The sequence below is a fragment of the Colletotrichum lupini genome, chromosome 8 (assembly GCF_023278565.1).
Source record: "Colletotrichum lupini chromosome 8, complete sequence".
Lineage (NCBI taxonomy): Eukaryota > Fungi > Ascomycota > Sordariomycetes > Glomerellales > Glomerellaceae > Colletotrichum > Colletotrichum lupini.
Genome location: NC_064681.1, coordinates 4284198 through 4300992, shown reverse-complemented (window position 1 = coordinate 4300992; position 16795 = coordinate 4284198). Strand labels below are relative to the sequence as shown.

At 52.4% G+C, this 16795-nt stretch overlaps 4 protein-coding genes across 4 annotated transcripts; 1 reads left to right on the top strand and 3 right to left on the bottom strand.

The window, feature by feature from the left end:
- Positions 1–5067: 5067 nt before the first annotated feature.
- CLUP02_15758 (uncharacterized protein) lies at positions 5068–6137 on the bottom strand (the record flags this gene model as incomplete). The annotated part of the gene is made up of 2 exons (XM_049294682.1): positions 5068–5446; positions 5509–6137. 2 exons carry the CDS (start codon positions 6135–6137, stop codon positions 5068–5070), a joined length of 1008 nt encoding a protein of 335 aa, XP_049151829.1.
- Positions 6138–9174: 3037 nt separating this feature from the next.
- CLUP02_15757 (uncharacterized protein) lies at positions 9175–10262 on the bottom strand (the record flags this gene model as incomplete). The annotated part of the gene is made up of 4 exons (XM_049294681.1): positions 9175–9188; positions 9565–9763; positions 9942–10138; positions 10256–10262. 4 exons carry the CDS (start codon positions 10260–10262, stop codon positions 9175–9177), a joined length of 417 nt encoding a protein of 138 aa, XP_049151828.1.
- Positions 10263–10477: 215 nt separating this feature from the next.
- CLUP02_15756 (glycosyl transferase group 1) lies at positions 10478–12293 on the bottom strand (the record flags this gene model as incomplete). Its single annotated transcript, XM_049294680.1, has 2 exons — positions 10478–12052; positions 12192–12293. 2 exons carry the CDS (start codon positions 12291–12293, stop codon positions 10478–10480), a joined length of 1677 nt encoding a protein of 558 aa, XP_049151827.1.
- A 1879-nt stretch (positions 12294–14172) lies between these two features.
- Positions 14173–16401, top strand: CLUP02_15755 (nucleotide sugar dehydrogenase; the record flags this gene model as incomplete). Its single annotated transcript, XM_049294679.1, has 3 exons — positions 14173–14437; positions 14498–15030; positions 15103–16401. 3 exons carry the CDS (start codon positions 14173–14175, stop codon positions 16399–16401), a joined length of 2097 nt encoding a protein of 698 aa, XP_049151826.1.
- Between the last annotated feature and the right edge of the window lie 394 nt (positions 16402–16795).

Genomic DNA, 16795 nt, shown 5'->3' with positions numbered 1-16795 from the left:
CAGCGAAGGGGTATTGAGAGTTCTGAGCGTCGCTCCATCACTACCACTGGCGTGGAGCCCGGCGTCTAGCAAACCGCTTGGCCGCATGAATACGCTGGAAATGGCCGGTATTGTGATGCATTTGGGCAGTTTCAGGACTCGCGCCGGATTCGGAACGGGAGGACAAGTTGTCAAATTGAAGGATGATGTCGGATACTGCCGGCCACAAGAGTCCATTTGAGTAGTATTGGCCTCCGTGGTTGAAGCGTGGTTGAAGCGTAGATTTCAACGAGGGATACGAGGACTCAAGCCACATTGTGGCTTCAACAGCCAAGCATCGAAATAGACACAAAAAGCACGAAATAGCATGACGTCATGTCTTGATGGCTAGGATGGGTCAAACATGTGAGTGAGTCTGCGTATGTTTTTCTCCGTGTTGTTTTTGTTTTCCTTAATTTGATATATCGCAAACCTTCTCTGCCCAACGTGCCCCCATCAACCCAGACCACGAGGCTAGCTAGCACGTAACTGAGCTCCATTTCTGCGTTGTCCTCAACGTGATTCAGCGATCGAGATCAGAGCTGGCGTGGCATCGCACTGGCCCTCCTGAGTCTTGAGCCGAACTGGGAGCCGACACTTCACGACCAAATGTATCTCTCAACTAAATAGAATGGGACGCAACATCATTTGACTTCAGCTCTCATCAAATTGTGACGATATTGAGGCCTCCTGGGTGTATAAGAGCTACACTTATGGCAACAATTCCATTGCATGCGAAAGCCAATTCATCAAACAATGACCTTTCATGGTCCATCACCTACACACCACCACACACATTGACCAATTACAGGTGCAGTAGTTCTCTCTTATGTGTTATGGTATGATGCGCCTCCAAAGTCCTGCAGGGTAGCTGCTGGCAGACACAGAGTGGGTGTTATGGGGATCAACTGGGCCTATCGCATTCCAGTGTCTTGTTCCTAGAGTCTGAAGAGGGGGCAGATATCCTCAGTGGTCAAGTCACATGTCTGGGTCGGGACTTTCGAATGCGGTTGATTGAATGTGCTCAGTCATATATCCCCAAAGATGGTCGTCGTCTGCTCTCATAATCAACCGAGTATTACTACTTCAATCTCACTTGTGACTGTAAGAAAAGGCAAAGAATCTAGATCGGGAAGGGTTTCAGTGGAACTTCGTCCTTGTCAAGGTATACTCGTATACCCCATGCCTATCAACATCAAAGTGAACATCATATTGATGGTTGGATTGTGAATGTCAAGTCTTAATCATCTTCAATGAATGGTATGGGATCAACTCCATTGAACATGGAATTCTCTCTTTTTGAAAATCCTTATTGCTCTTTCAGAAACTTCATCGTACCTACGTCCGATAATCGGCGTCTTTCTGCATCCAAGGCATTGACTTCTCTGCATGATGGCTCTGATTGACTGAGCCCTCACACTGCCAGAGACGCTGTGAGACTAGACAAGGAATCAGGGGGACATCAAATCGTTAAACTGGATTTGCATGTAAATCAACAAATGCCAGCTAAGCCAAACAATGATGAAAACTAGATACCTTGGAAGGCCCAAAGTGCAGCTCATGCAAAGACAAATGCTACATAGAAATGGTCATTGGCCGCGAGATCTCACATGATGACGAGAAACTGGACCGTCTACGCTGGGTAGCTGATTCGAGCTGGCCCAGCAAGTACTAAGTCGCTCGTGAATTGTGGACTCGGTTAGATTTGATTAACTTCTACCTCAGAAGATGTTTACACCTAGAAACATCCCTCCGGTTTCCTTCAGGGACACGGGTCTGGCTGACCACGGACTACATAACGTAGCTTTCCCAGTGAAGCTCGATGACCTCAAATCCAATTTTATTCATACTTGTAGACGTGATGTGCACCCTGACGTATGAAGGGAGTGATGATGAAGAAGAACACTCTACAGACTTAGAAATTTCCGCTCAGTTGACTTCAACTACCATACGTGGGAGAGATGAAGAATTGGGGGAACAATATGCAACTAGACTTACCCTAACTCAGATACATGGGTTGATACTAAACGGCCGTCAGGTATCACGAGGCAGTCGATGCTCCAAATAACCGTACACGTAAGTACTACGTATGAAACGGGCAACGTTGATACGCCGCAGAATTGGAACTTAGAACCTCGCAAGTGGAATGAGGATGCATTCAAGTACGCAGTTGGGGCACTTGACTATCAGAAGAATGATGTAGCTCCTTCTCCGGCTCGGGTTCCCATCTTTCAAGGTCTAGATCTGTCGTCATGGGTATTCCCACATTTGAGGCCATCTAAGCTAGACCGATGACCATGGCAGTGGACCTTCTGGGCTGAGAGAGTTGAGAGAAACATTGACTATAGTTAATCTGAATCTTCACACCCCCCCGTGTAGAAAGACAGATACATAAACGCCTAAGAACAATGCCTGACTGCTCACAAGATATGCGTCTGAGAACGCAAAAGTTTCAATGGTCAGTGACTATTTCTACAACTCTCAACGTGGAATTGTCAGTAGCGAGACAACTTTACACGAGGTGATCACGGAAGCATTTTAACTCTATGTTGAGCCTTTTAGACGCATGCATTAGATCATACCAGTAAGATTCAGTTGTCTATGGAGAGAATCAGTAGTTCAAGGTAACCAATGCTGGCAATTGCCCTGAAGGGGTGAAGGTGGTGTTAGGCACGACAACAATGGTATAATGGAAGTATGGGTGAGCACAACCTCTATGAGGTTGATACAAGGAAGGTAGTCGAACGGAATTAAGTGTAAAAGTTCGTAAATAAAGCCCTCTCTGCGAATGAGCGTCTTGCTCTGGACACCCAAATGCCAATTCACGTAGAAGGTTTGGGGCCGGAGCAACTAGAGGAATATCACAGAGTTCAACTGTGTCCAACACTGTTAGTAAATGGACATAATGGGCTGTGAATAAAGCCTTGAATAAAGCCTTAAACACAGTCCAGAAGAAGAAGACACTAGAGCTAGCAATAAGAGCTATACAGTGAGATCGAGGAAGCTGCCAGGTACTCAATTGCCCTAAGCCCTTCAATGGCTTAAAGGTTGGAGCTGTAGACAAACACAGCTCTTCACGACTATGCTCGGCTTCTTCATCAACAGATCTCTCTACAAAGACTCATTGTTGACGTTGGGCCAATGTCACATGACCCTCCAAGTGACCCTCACCATGCAGTCCCGCAAGGCTGTCACCCAGTCGCCCACAGCTCACTGCGAGGCCCCAGAAGAACAACCGGAATTATCCCGTGATTTCTCCGACAGGAACTCTCTAATGATCTTTGACTTCCTCCAGAGGTAACATGTCTCTTCGTTCACACAGGGATTGGAAAGATGGGAGACTCAACGGGTCACGTCTTCGGATGTTTAGGTTAGTACATGACCGATATAAACATACCCCGTAAATCACGAAGGCAACTGTCTGCTTACATCAGCTTATATAGCCCCGACGACGGTCAACGGCATCATACATATGTCTCAGTTGTATGGGGGAGCGGCTTTGGCACGTAGGCGCAATCTCGGGAAGTTCTAGTGGAAAAGAATGGCAATATACCATCTCCTACTTCTCCTAGCAGCTATCTTTTATGGATGCATATCACATCAACTCGAATACCCCAAAGCTTCTATCACAGAAGCGCGACTAAAAGACATAGAAGTTGACGATCTCAATGTACCTTGTTACAAAGCCAACAAGAACATGTGTATTAAAACCAAAAAAAAGTCCAAATCGGCAGATTTCCGTCGGACAGGATAGCCCTCATAAACACCCCGATAGCAAACCTTCTCCCCACTTGACTATTGAAGTACTCCAGAAACCTTGAAAGCTTACCTTCACATCGAAATAGTAAAAGGAGCCAACTTTGATGCAGGTGGGAAGTCTATTATCCCATCTGAGGTGGGTAAATGCATCTTAAGCTTCAACACCTATCAAGCAGTAGTTCAATCAGCTCTAACAGCACGCCCGCTTGCTGATGATTGTTTCGCCACAGTCATGAGCTTTTCGATAAACTAATCGATCAAGTATATTCCACACGTTGGACGAAGAGAGGAGTCAGCATGGAGATGCAACCAGACTTCGTACCTGATGTGTACTCTGTACCTAGCGCAAATTCAAAGGCCGAGTATCCCAAATGGCACCAGATCTAAACCTTGTACTAGGACTTTGCAACGTGCAGCCAACCTAGTTCCCCCGTCGAAGCCGAAAATTCAACCGCCTCGACCTCAAAATGGACTTTCTCCGTCTCCGAATCTCCCGCGTCTCCCGCCAGCCTTGCCGCACCGCTGCATCGAGCTTACCGCCGTCTACTTTTCTCATCTGCGCCCTCAGGTACCTTATCGCAGGCGACTCGAGGAGTGAATGAAAGCTTACCCGACGGCTCCTAATGACATATCGCCATTTTTGATCTCCGATCTACTGTCTTTGACGGCATGCAGGTTGCAGCATCATCGTACCAAGCATAACAGGCAGATCACTAAGTGCCCCTTATTAGCCACGTGTGGCTGAAATCATCCCAAGAAACCCCCTCGCATCCACCCACACCGTCGGATCGCCGTGACGTCGCATTTCCTCGACACATCCAAGCTGAAACGGACCCCAAACTGTGACATGTCGCACAACAGCCGCAGGTTCGAACAACACCCCTCCAGCAAAAAGTATCAGTGTTCCTTTCTCGACCTAACAGCGGTCCGACACCGAGTTATCGCGAAATTGAAGGCCAGAGAAGGGACTGGGCTGGGAACAGGCGAAATCAGCCTTCACTATTGTGTTGTGGATATTCTTTTCTATGGAAGAGAGAGCAAAACTGACATCCAACTATTTACGACAGATATGGGACTCCTCAGAGACGTGGAGGATGAAGAGAAGTGGGCCAAAATAAAAAAAAGATGTAGATGTCACGCTGCTGCTTGATGCTGATGATTCCGCCACCACGGGCAGAATAGGTAGTCCACTCCTAGAACCTTCTCGGCTCGTGAGGGAGCCCCTCGTTCTTCAAAAAAAGATTGCCCCCGAACAAACTGTCTCGTATCCGGTCGCGTGATGTCATTGATTTATATACGCTTGGCTGTGTCGCCTGCGATAGCCCGTCTTCTCCTGTAGCTCTCCGCGTAGCCGATGCGCTCATAGGTGCCGAATCCGTAAAAAGCCAGTCCGATGAGGAGCCAAGTGCTGGTGACAACCAGACCGACGGGGAAGATCATCAGCTGAACACCGGGGAGAACGAAAGCGACAGTGCCGTTCTTCAGTTGAGCCACTACTTCGTCGACGGCAGCTTGGGCAACGGCGAGGTCGGATTTGATGATTTCTTTGGAGAAGACACCAGTGAGGAAAGCAGCCTCGTTCGAGGAGACGTTCGTGCTGACGGTCTGGCCGGCGGCGTTGACGCCGGTAAGCGTGAGGGTCGGCATGACGAGTGCTTCAAATTGTGACCTTGGAAAACATTAGCTTCTATACTTCAATTACGCAAGTAAAAATGGGGTTCGTACATGGACATTGGTGCCACCATTCTGCTCTGGTCAATCTGTCCGACGAACAGGTATGTTTGCAGGGCCTGTGGCGTGACGACTCGTTTTTGCAGGCCGGTCCACGGAACCTCAAAGCTGAGATCCCGTTTAGTAGTGGAGCTGCCGATTTTGCTGGCGCTGACTGGCGAGACGGAAGCTCCGTTGAATGAAAGCCCGACCTGGATATTCTGTGGCGGGATACCAGCAAAGGCATTGTTTGGCTCAGAGACCTTGAACAACCGCAGGTCGGCTTCAAAGACACCGGTTTGGGCGTTCAGACTCGGCAAGTTGTAGCAGATGCAGGTTCCGGACGGGTTCGAGGCCTGATCGAGATGTGAAAGGGCGTCGGTGCACTTTGCCGACGTCGCTTGCTCCCAAGCTGTCATGTTGATGGTGCCGTCGTTGTTCAGCGTAACTTCAGTCGCCCTCGAAACCCACTCTGCGTCCACCATGGAGCTTTGTCGCTTCTCGATGTATCGGTTTGCGACATCCTCGTAGCTTCGTTCCAACACGTCGACCGCGCGAACCTCGATTGCGGAATCCATCGATAGCGGGCGAATCTCGGCGCAAGCGCGCGAGGCCAGCGCCGCCGTGGTGACAACCACCTTCCAATACATTGTCGTCGATAAAGTTGAGAGAAAGCGGAGAGTAGCGTTGTAGCCGGGAAGATCGGGCGGCTATCGTATTAATGGGCTCGGGGCCGAGAGAAAAGGTGGAGCGAATTGCTGATGATGGTTTGGCGTCGCCAAGGTCTAATTACAAAAGTCGGGTCCCGGCCGGCGGCGAAGCGAAGCGAATTGAAATAAGACGATGCCAAAGAAAGAGCGTTAATCGTGTCCACCTCGTCGAGTGCCCGGGATGGCTTGGTGATTGATTGACGTGTCGTCGAAGATTCGTTAACGACGGGATCGAAGCGAGAAAAATCGATTTGAGCCGCTATTCAGAGGCGGAGAAAGAGAGTAGCGTCGATGTGAAGAGAGGAATGATGAGGTTAAAAAAAGGGACCTGCCCGTCAGAGGGAAGGATATTGGTTAGTGCTGGCTTGACTGAACTCGGGTCGAGTTGGTCGCGAGATGTCTTGTCGACTCGACTCGGAATGGCGCAGAACGAACGAGAGAAGGCCAGGAAGGAAGAGTGCGAGAGTTGGATGGGGTGGCGAGGAATCAATAAGGACGGAGATTAAACGTCGACAAACGGGCAGGGCACAGCAGGGCTAGGCCTTTGACAACAGGAGACGTGTGGGAGGAATTGTGTCATGCAGCGACCATCGTGGTGCCTGGCAAGACGAGCAATGGCCTGACACGTTGCGATCCACAGCAGGGCTGAGGGGTGGTTTGAGCCGTTCTTGGGTGCGGTCCGTACGGAGTGGTGTATGGTGAGGTAGGATGGAGATGGGATTGATGGTCTGGCGGGCGTGAAGACGAGGGTTGGTTCACTGATTCTGGGGTGTGGAAACGGCGAGTTTGGTGGTGTTGGTGGGAAGCAGTACGTAGTAGGGAGCCACACAATGTCAATGTGGTTGTCGGGTGTGAGTGTCAAGGTATGCTCTGGCGTATCGAGGAAGAGACGGAGACGAGTATCGGGAGGGGTGGTGGCCAGACAGGGATGATGATAGACCTAGGAGGATCTGAGGCCAGAGGCGTGCTTCAGCCGAAGAATACGTTGGTACAACTAGATTGTAGAGTCGACAAGCACTGTGTATACTGCGCAGGTATGGACTGGAAAGGGCGAGTTGTGGTTGCGAATGTGGACGATGGATAAGACTATGTGTGGTCTGTGACTTTGCGAGACGATAAATGCAACGAGAGGCGCGCAGGGACCTGGGTTGTTGTATGGTAACAGGCCTGGAAACGTGGAAACAGGACACACTCAAAGAGAGGAGTGGAAAGGGGAGGTTGAAGTGAATAACGGAGGTGGGCTGGGGGGGAATGGAAGGATGTACCGCAGTAGAGAGAAGATGCAGAGAGGATGGGAATGTGGGCGAACTGTGCAGTACTGCAGAGGCTGAGAGGGTCCGAGGCTGTAGCGCGATGGTGCCAATTTTGGATCTGGGGCCTGTGATTGGCTGCTTGGGTGGTGGAGGGACGGGAAGACTGGAGGCGGCTGCGAGGTAAGTTGAGGTAAGGTTAGCCGGGGGGGCCTCCCTTTAGTCCTCTTTGGGCGTAGCGTACCGGCTTGTAGGGAAAGATTAAGCAAGATAAGTGCACGTGATACACGTGATGGGGCCCTCTGAGGATACGTATCTGTGTACCTAAGGAGTATCCGTTTAGATACGTATCCGTATCCCTCGGTCGCATTCCATTGGCAGCCGCCGTTTCTCTCCCTTTTCGCCACTCCCCGCCAGTCTGACGAACTTACGGAGTACCTACACCATTTCCACTGCACATTTCTTTCGCTTTACCGCCTCGGCTTCTTTTCTTCTTCTTCTACCCCTTGCCAGTCACCCGGTCTGCACTTCGCTCAGCCCGAGAAATACGGGACTCGGCAAGACCAGCTGTGGACCAGCCAGTTGTCACACTGACGGAGTGAGTGGCCCTGGCTCAAATCGCAAACGCCGTCGCTAAAACGGTACTCCGTACACTACGGATACCACAAAAACATATCCCAGACCGTCTTATTCTTCCAACTTTTAGTCTGCAAGGTTTGGCCATCCCCTCGAAGGGGAAGCTCAGATGTGCCACTTGTGCCTGAATCTGCTGAGCATATCCCTACCTCGCACCAGCACCCAGCCCATGGCATTGTCGGATCGACTGGAGATGGAACAAGCGTCGTTCGAGAACTGGTCGGGGGCTGAAGCAGTTTTGGGCCACAACCCGCCTTTGATTGGTGTAACTTCGCCCAGGGCGGGAGGCGCCAGGGGTCTTACGTGAAGATTGTTTGGTCAGGGGCACACAGTACGATGCTCCATTATCCATCAGCCACTGGACCAATCCACCACCCGAATTGCTAGTGAAGATTCGAGAGGCACAGTCAGCAGACAAAATCCACTCATTAGGGGCTTGGATCCCATCGGCGACAGCAACCACCGGTTTTAGACTTTGAAGCCGCACGATGCACAATCCGATGTAGGAATTCACTACTGGAGACGGGTACCACAGCACGTATCCGTCTATTTCAACGCCAGCAATAAGGTGCTAGAGTCTAGAGAAGCAAGGGATGGGACGTGTCGTGATCGAATGGTCTTTGCGCCTTTTCCCTCGGATGCGATGACTGTGGTACGCATCGCAAGGATGAGCCGCGACAATTAGCAAAAGACGGGCGGACACTGATACCATCAAGAGACTCGATATTGCGGCCGTCAAGCCATTCATTCCAGGAATGGCCGCATCATCACGCTGTCATCGGACACCAAGAGCCTAAGACGGCCAAGCCTGGCTCTGATATTAGAGAATCACCACAGAGTTCAACTCTCTCAGCACCCATCAACAATCAAAATTCGTCCTCACACCGAGCGAGCAGGCCTGCATTACCGCGCGCGGCGTCTGCAGAGTGCAGACTGCAGGCAACGGCCCTTGTCTCAGGTGAAACGCGTGGGGCCCAGCACGACCAGGTCGAGCGCTGAGCATTTCCATGGCATCCATGCAGACACCGCTGCGCACCTTGCCCAATCCGATGGACACCGCCCTGAAAAGGAATGGAGAATGGGCAGGACGGCTAAGCGGCATGCGCTGGGAGCCCATGTTGCAGCTTGTTCTCAGCACCAGTTCATTGAATTGAATTGAAATGAATTGGGGAAGATATCTGGCATTCTCGAATTGGGCTGCTCGGAAGGTCTTTTGGGCTTGACGTACCTACCGCGCCACAGCCGGAAACGATGCACAAGCCACATTACTGCTCAGCCACAGGCCACAAGCCACGATAGGAGAAGTGGCTGTCACCAGCCACACCTCGCAAGTTTGGTCTTCCGACGGAGTATTACATCGACCCTCATCCTCTCAAGTCTCCTCACATCGACGTTTCATCCTTTTGTGGCTGGCCCCCTGCGATTTTTAACCTCCTGTCACCAAAAAGCTTGGCTTTCTGCTCGTCTGAACCCTGGCCTACCATTGCTCATCAAATTGATCGCCCCTGAGGCGTATCCTATTCGCTCGATGCCCTGCCCAATGGCCCATCTACCGGGAGAAGCTGGCTCGCCCTCAATCTTAGGATACGGAGATCTGGTGCGGTGAGCTTGTGGGAGAGCAATGAATGTCAACCATTGAATAAGATTGATCGCCGCCTCTATTAGAAACATCCCCGCGATCTGTCAACATCTCTATCCGTACAATACGCCCAGACCACACACTACGAAAACCCGCATCATCACCTACGAATACCTACAGGCTACCACAGCACGGAGTAGAGACTTGGTCACTTCAAGATTCGGCTCTTGGCCGCCGAGAAGAGGCAACGATGTTCCATCGCGACCGCGAGAACCACACCGTGGCCGAAGCCCGAAACGCCTCCTCCATCTCCTGGTCGCTCCTGGTGCGACCGGTTTCGGGACCCAGCTGGCCCAGGCACGGTTTATCGCGCCCGCCCACCTTCCGGCCCCCTTGATGATAACTCACAGTCGTTGTAATAAGGTGAGAGCGGCAGTGGGAACAGGGGCCATCTCTTCGATATCGGGAGGAGTATTCTACGGACCACCGGCGGTAGACTCGTCAACCCGGTGCCTCACGGGCCTTCAATGACGCGGCCACGGTGGAATACTCGGCTACCGCGGCAAGCATTAACGGTTCATCTCAAAATCGACGGTCCATTACTGGATTGACACGATAACGCTTACAGTTCAAAGATCGCCATTGACGACGAAGGAGGTATTTGCTACTAGTGCCCCCCGTCGCAAATACTACCAAATTACCAAGGCATCGCCAAACGCCAATACCAAGCCACAAAACACCAATGAACCTGTCTCGCTCCTGGGAGTATCGCATCGGCACCCTTGAACGAAAATCAAACCAACCATTCCGTGCCATTACTCCGTCACTCGCTGGCCGCAGTATCGTGGCAACTTGCCCTTGGTCCAAAGAGCCGCCTCAGTAAACGCCAGATACATGCCCGTAAAGAACCAGAAAGCCATGACGACGCCGAACCCGCCCACAAGCTTGGCATCTACTATTCTGCCCACCACAACGTCACGCGTAGCGTTGTTTATGAGCAGCCAGCTGTATACTGGTACAAGCTGGCTGGCTTGCATGGCGATGGACGAACGCTGATGGGTAATCTGGGCCTTTTCTCGCTCTCGCTCTTCAATGGTGTCAACCATCCTCCAGGCGACTTGATTGTTGATCTTCTCCCAAGTAGCCTCACACGCCATCGCTCGAGCCTGCGCGGCCATAGCCTCCCGACAGTCTCTGTCTTTGGAGAGGTACATGACCTTGTCGACAAAAGTGTCCAGGTCGTTGGGTGATACAAGGTATCCCGAGCGGCCATTGTCGATGATATCGCTTGGCCCGCCCTCATCGCGAGCGACCACCGGAACGCCGCTTGCCATGGACTCCAGGACGACCAAGCCAAAGGTTTCGGTGACGGAGCAGTGGAGGAAAATGTCGCCCGATGCGTACGCCGTCGCCAGGTCGTCCCCGGTCTTGAACCCGGCGAATATGACTTTGCCTTGGTCCCTCAGAGGGTCAAACATCTCGTGAACCTCTCTCTCGACTTCTGCATTACGGTTCCCGCCCACGACATAGAGCTTGAAATGGAGGCCCCTTGCATCGAGTTCCTTTATTGCCTTGGCGAGAAAGTCGAACCCCTTCTCACCCGCCACCCTGGATACACATATCAGAATGATCTCTCCATTCGGTGCGATCTGCTTCCTCAACGCCTCGTTTCGCATCTCTGGTCGGAACACCTCTGTTTTGACGCCTCGTCGTAGCACCTCAAGCTTAGAGCTCTGGACCCTCTGGGCCTCGAGATACTTGCGCACGAAGCGTGAGGGGTAGAAAATGGTCTTGATTGATTCGTGCTGGAACAGAAAGCTCTGGACCATGGAGAAAGCAAAGACAGCCATGGTGCTGAAGGGGTGAGGGAAGAGGATGGCGCAGTATCCGGCCAGGTCGGTCTGAAAGTTGCAGATCACCGGCACCCGTCTCTCTTTTGGCTGTTGTTGGAGCTGCAGCATCACCTGGAAGCCCAGTGATGCCGGCGAGGCGAGGTAGATCAGGTCGGGCGGGTTGTCCGACCCAAAGGTCCTCGCGAAGAGGGTAGATACTCGTACTGGATAAACGACAGAGAGCTCAGGGTTGAAGGGCAGCGGGTATCCCTGAAGGCGCACTTCGACCTGACCGTCATCTTCTGTTGCCGGAGAGAAGGTGTTGTGTTGGGTATGGTTGTGTGGCGCTACCACGGCGACGAGTGCGCCGTGGAATCGCAGGTGTTCGACGAGCATCAATGTCGTCCGGCTGACGCCGTTGACGGGGCCAAAGGATTCTGTGCAAAGCAGAATGCGCTTCCCTCGTAATGATGACGGGAACACGGAGTTGTTGTGGGCTGGGTACCGCGGCATGGTGCCGTAGCTCTTGGGTAGAAGAGGTTCTGCCATTGCCAGTGGCTACAATGCCTAGGCCAGTTACCATGTTAGCTGGATTTACAATTCCATCACAGGGCCTGCATCTTACCGAAGAATCACTCGAAAGTCTCGCAGCGACGGTCAGTATGGCCTGCTAGCGATTATTGCGGAGCTGAAGAACCGCAGGTCTTGCGTGCAGTGTAAGGAAAATGATGGCGTTCGCCGAGTATGAGGGGAATGCGCCGTAGGCGGCGCTTGGCCTTCTGATATCTCCTTCGCCCATGGCTGCGATGTTCGGACTGCAGAAGATGCGTACAGGTCAAGCGACCTAGATGTCTCACCGTGCTAGGCGTACTATCACGCAGGTACCTGTGATGATGTGCGGCGGGGGAGGGGCAGACGAGACTCGAATGAAAGAGCCTGTCGATGTGTCGCGCTGGACCACATGGCAAGCTTCTCTGGCCGACCGCGAACGTAGTGGGGGCGGGGCAACTCATTAAAGATTGTCGGGTGCATCGCTGCAGGGTCCAGAAGCCGATTCCAGTTGCGTGTGGAATTGTTCCCGAATCATTCTTTTTCGATGGTTGGCGCCTGTGGCGGAGACTGGTGAGACCATATCACGGGAACTACGAAGTGACCATCCTTTCCTTGACCCCGCCAGATATTTGGAGATTGTGTACCTGTATGATCTCTCCATGTCTATGAATATCTGGTCGACATCCCAAGTCTGATATGCACATCCGAAGCCGCATAGCTGAGGGGCAAGGATTGCTATCGAGTCCTTGATGACGATCAACGATGGGATCAAGCAAAACTACCTTACATATGCATATATGCTTAATTGGGCCAGATAACCCACGCGCCAAGCCTTCGACCTTCTCGTTCTTATCTTGGAGGGGAGACCTGTTTTCGTACACAGCTGAGGCGATACAAAATTCACAAATCGCGAGACATCAGGTCAACAGCCAATCAGATGCCTGGAACGTGGCACATTTCCGCTTCGGTGGATGAGAACCAATCAGCGAGACGGCGACACCTTTCTTGAGTTACAAACACGATCGAAAGGTTACATTTTTCAGTTGTCTGTCAAAGATTGCCCACATGACAAGTTCCTGATCCATACACATGGAAAAAAGTCGTCGAGAAGGCGAATCGCGGGCTGTATCCAGATGCCCGTGGCCCCTCCGGTTGGGTGAGGTTTATCGACAACCTCTTTTCCATGATTTATACATTCTGATGTAGATTCCACGGCTATCTCGTCCAAGTCTGACGAATCGTGGTCTGTCGCCCGTACGATTGGATCTTTGCGAGGATGCAATTCGCTGAATTCCCATCACCCATGCCGGCTCGAAGTGCTATCAGTTGGAGGGGTCATCGTAGCGGGGTAGGGGCCATCGTGATGTTCTCGACGGAGATCTCATGGCCAACTGCCTTGATACTCGACGATAAGCCGTGCTGTTGTCAACTCGTAGCTATGCATTCATCGGTAACTTGCGATACGCTCGGCCGTTATCGGGATCAAAGTACAAACTAGCATTCTCGTCGACCCGACCCTACAAAGGTCATGTCGACGCTGCCATTTCTCATGTTCAGACGTCGCATGAACTCTTTGCCTGAAGCTCTTTATGCCCTATTACACCTCCAATCTACATAGGATCCATCCCACATCTAGCTATAACCTCCATCTCCCCCCCAACTTACATCACATTCTCGGAAACCGGCAACTTTGACCGCCGCGCCGCGTCTCCTCAATCACCATCACCCTACATTGACGCGCGTCAAGCTCTTGAAGCTGATAAAGGGCTCATTGTTCATCGTTCATCACTGGCTTTTAGGTCAGTAAAAAGCTCGATCATCAGACGGACGGTTGCTAAATCGAGCACCAGCGCGCCTTGGAAAGCCACATCAGATCTACAGCCAGACCGGTTCGTTCCCGCACGGCCGCCACCGTTTGGGGGACCTTTCCTGATTGATGATAGTGAAACGAACGCCCTTTTTTTTTACCATCGGACGAAATCACCAGCCAGCTAGCCAGGCGAGTTTGGCTATCGTGCTTTTCGGATTGAAGCGATTTGGGGGTATATACAGATCGGGTTCTGGAGATCAGAGAGAGCGATAGCTGGGACAAGGTCTGCTCAAATTGGTTGATTAAGGCTGTGACAATGGCGGATATTTACGATATCAACGTTGTCCTTGGGAATGAAGATGTGTATGAGCGAGCGGCGTCTACGGTTCCAACGACACCTGAGGGAAGTTGCACTTTCAGTCCTGTCGTCAGAGCGGCGAGCCAGCTAGTCATTGAAGGCGAAGAAGCTGGCGGGGATGTATTTCCTCAACTCGATACGAAGGCCGAGGAGATGAGCTTCGCTGGAAACAGTGGCAACGGTCCGGTTCGCAACATCTGTTGTGTAGGCGCTGGCTACGTGGGTAAGTCGCAATTATAAGATGCGCAGTCCCATGAACTCAGGAAATTGACCTTTAGTGCAGGGGGACCTACGGCGGCGGTTATCGCGTTCAAGAATCCTAACATCCGCGTCACGATCGTGGATAGAGATGAGCGCCGGATCAGGAGGTGGAACTCGAAGCATCCTCCCATCTACGAGCCTGGGCTACGAGATATTGTCCGAGTCGCCAGGGACGGTACCAAGGAAGACTCAGCATCTGTCTCCAGCCATCGCGCCAGGCCGGGACACTGTGAGACTTTTTCGCCATCGTCATCAGTCACATCTGAGTGCGGAAGTCAATGTGGTGAAAATAGCATCAGCACCATCTCCGTCCCTCCTAGGCAGCCGAATCTCTTCTTTTCGACAGACGTCTCAAAATGCATCTCAGAAGCGGACGTGGTCCTCATCGCGGTCAACACCCCGACAAAAACGAGGGGTCACGGCGCCGGCAGCGCAACGGACATGGCGGCCTTTGAAGCCGTCACCGCCGAGGTGGCCAGACATGCACGACCGGGCGCCATCATCGTAGAAAAGTCTACCGTGCCATGCCGGACCGCGGAGCTTGTGCGAGAGACAGTGAGTCCACATCATCGGCGAGAGAGCTCACAAAATACGTCAACAGGGTAGCTAACGCAGCACCTCCCACAGCTCGCCGCCCATCGACCCGGTGTACACTTTGAAATCCTCTCCAACCCAGAGTTCCTCGCCGCAGGCACAGCCATAAACGACCTCCTGCACCCAGACCGCGTCCTCATCGGCGCAGACACGACGCCCTCGGGCCATCGCGCGGCCGAGGCGCTGGCGAGTGTATACGCTGCCTGGGTCCCCCGCGCACGCATCCTCACGACAAACGTCTGGTCATCTGAGCTCGCGAAGCTAGTCGCCAACGCGATGCTCGCGCAGAGGATAAGCAGTATCAACTCCATCAGCGCAATCTGCGAGCGGACGGGCGCGGATGTAGATGAAGTTGCTGCTTCCGTGGGCCGGGACCCGCGTATCGGAGACAGGTTCCTGAAAGCGGGCATCGGTTTCGGGGGCAGCTGTTTCAAGAAAGATATTTTGAGCCTGGTGTACCTTGCCGAGTCGCTTGATCTCGACGAGGTGGGGGAGTATTGGCGGCAGGTGGTCAAGATGAACGAGTACGCCCGCGAGAGGTTCACGAGGCGCGTGGTCAAGTGTTTGAATAATACCCTGGCTGGGAAGAAGATTACTGTCCTCGGGTATGCTTTCAAGAAGGATACGTCGGATACGAGGGAGTCGCCTGCGCTGGAGATTATTCGGGCGCTGTCGGAGGAGGGACCACGGGAGATTGCGGTGTTTGATCCGTGCTGTAATCCTCTCGTGATTCAAGCGGAGATCCAGCAGTTCTGTGGCCCACAGACGACAACGTCAAAGGACGACGGCGGTGGTACTGGACCCTTGGTTGTGTACGGGAACGCATACGACGCTTGTCGTGGTAGTAACGCGGTTCTCATCACCACCGAGTTTGACGAGTTTCGGAACACGGGTGAGCTCGGCGTCAGGGATACGCCGGGTTCTGCACCTTCTGATCCTTCTTCTCCCCGCGGAAGCACGACATCGCGGGCGGCGGAGGGGGCGGGCCAAGAGCTTCGGCAGTCGATTGTGAGACCAGCGCTGGGCAAGGGGGAGATGGGGGCGGCGACTTTGGATGATCCACTCGGGCGATACGTTGCTGAGCCTGCTTGTTCGGGAGATTGCCCGGATTGTCGGGCGGAGGAGGAGGACTGCAAGGTCTCGGGACTTGCCAGTCATGGACCGGGGGCGGAAGAGGGGCAGACGGTCAAGGAGAGGGTTGACTGGGAGAGGGTGGCGGGCGATATGCAGGTTCCGAGGTGGGTGTTTGATGGGAGAGGGGTGATTGATGCTGATGAGATGGCCAAGCTGGGAGTTCGAGTTGAGAGTGTTGGGAGACGGGGGAGGAGTTGAGCTTTGCTCTTCTTATGGGGACTTGTGGAAGAAGTATAGACTATATCTTACCTAATATTCTACGAGACAGTTTAGGGTTGTAAAGAAAGCCACCATCAACAGAAGCTATCGTAATACACCATGAGCTCAGTTCGCACGAGTATTAACAGCTCGATCATCACGATTGAGGAACCCATCCTCTAAGCTAGCGATAGCTATTTGAGACTGACTCAAATGAAAAAGGCAGAACTAGTGCCGACATGAACGGAATAAAGTCCGCAAGCACCAGCAGCTGCGTCCTAGAAGCTTACTTCGCTTACCTCAATGCGCATCCGATACGTGTGCTCTTCTCTTCGTCCCATCCTCAAGTTGCCGTTTCACGTTGAAAACTTGAGATACTTCTTCCTTAGCATCC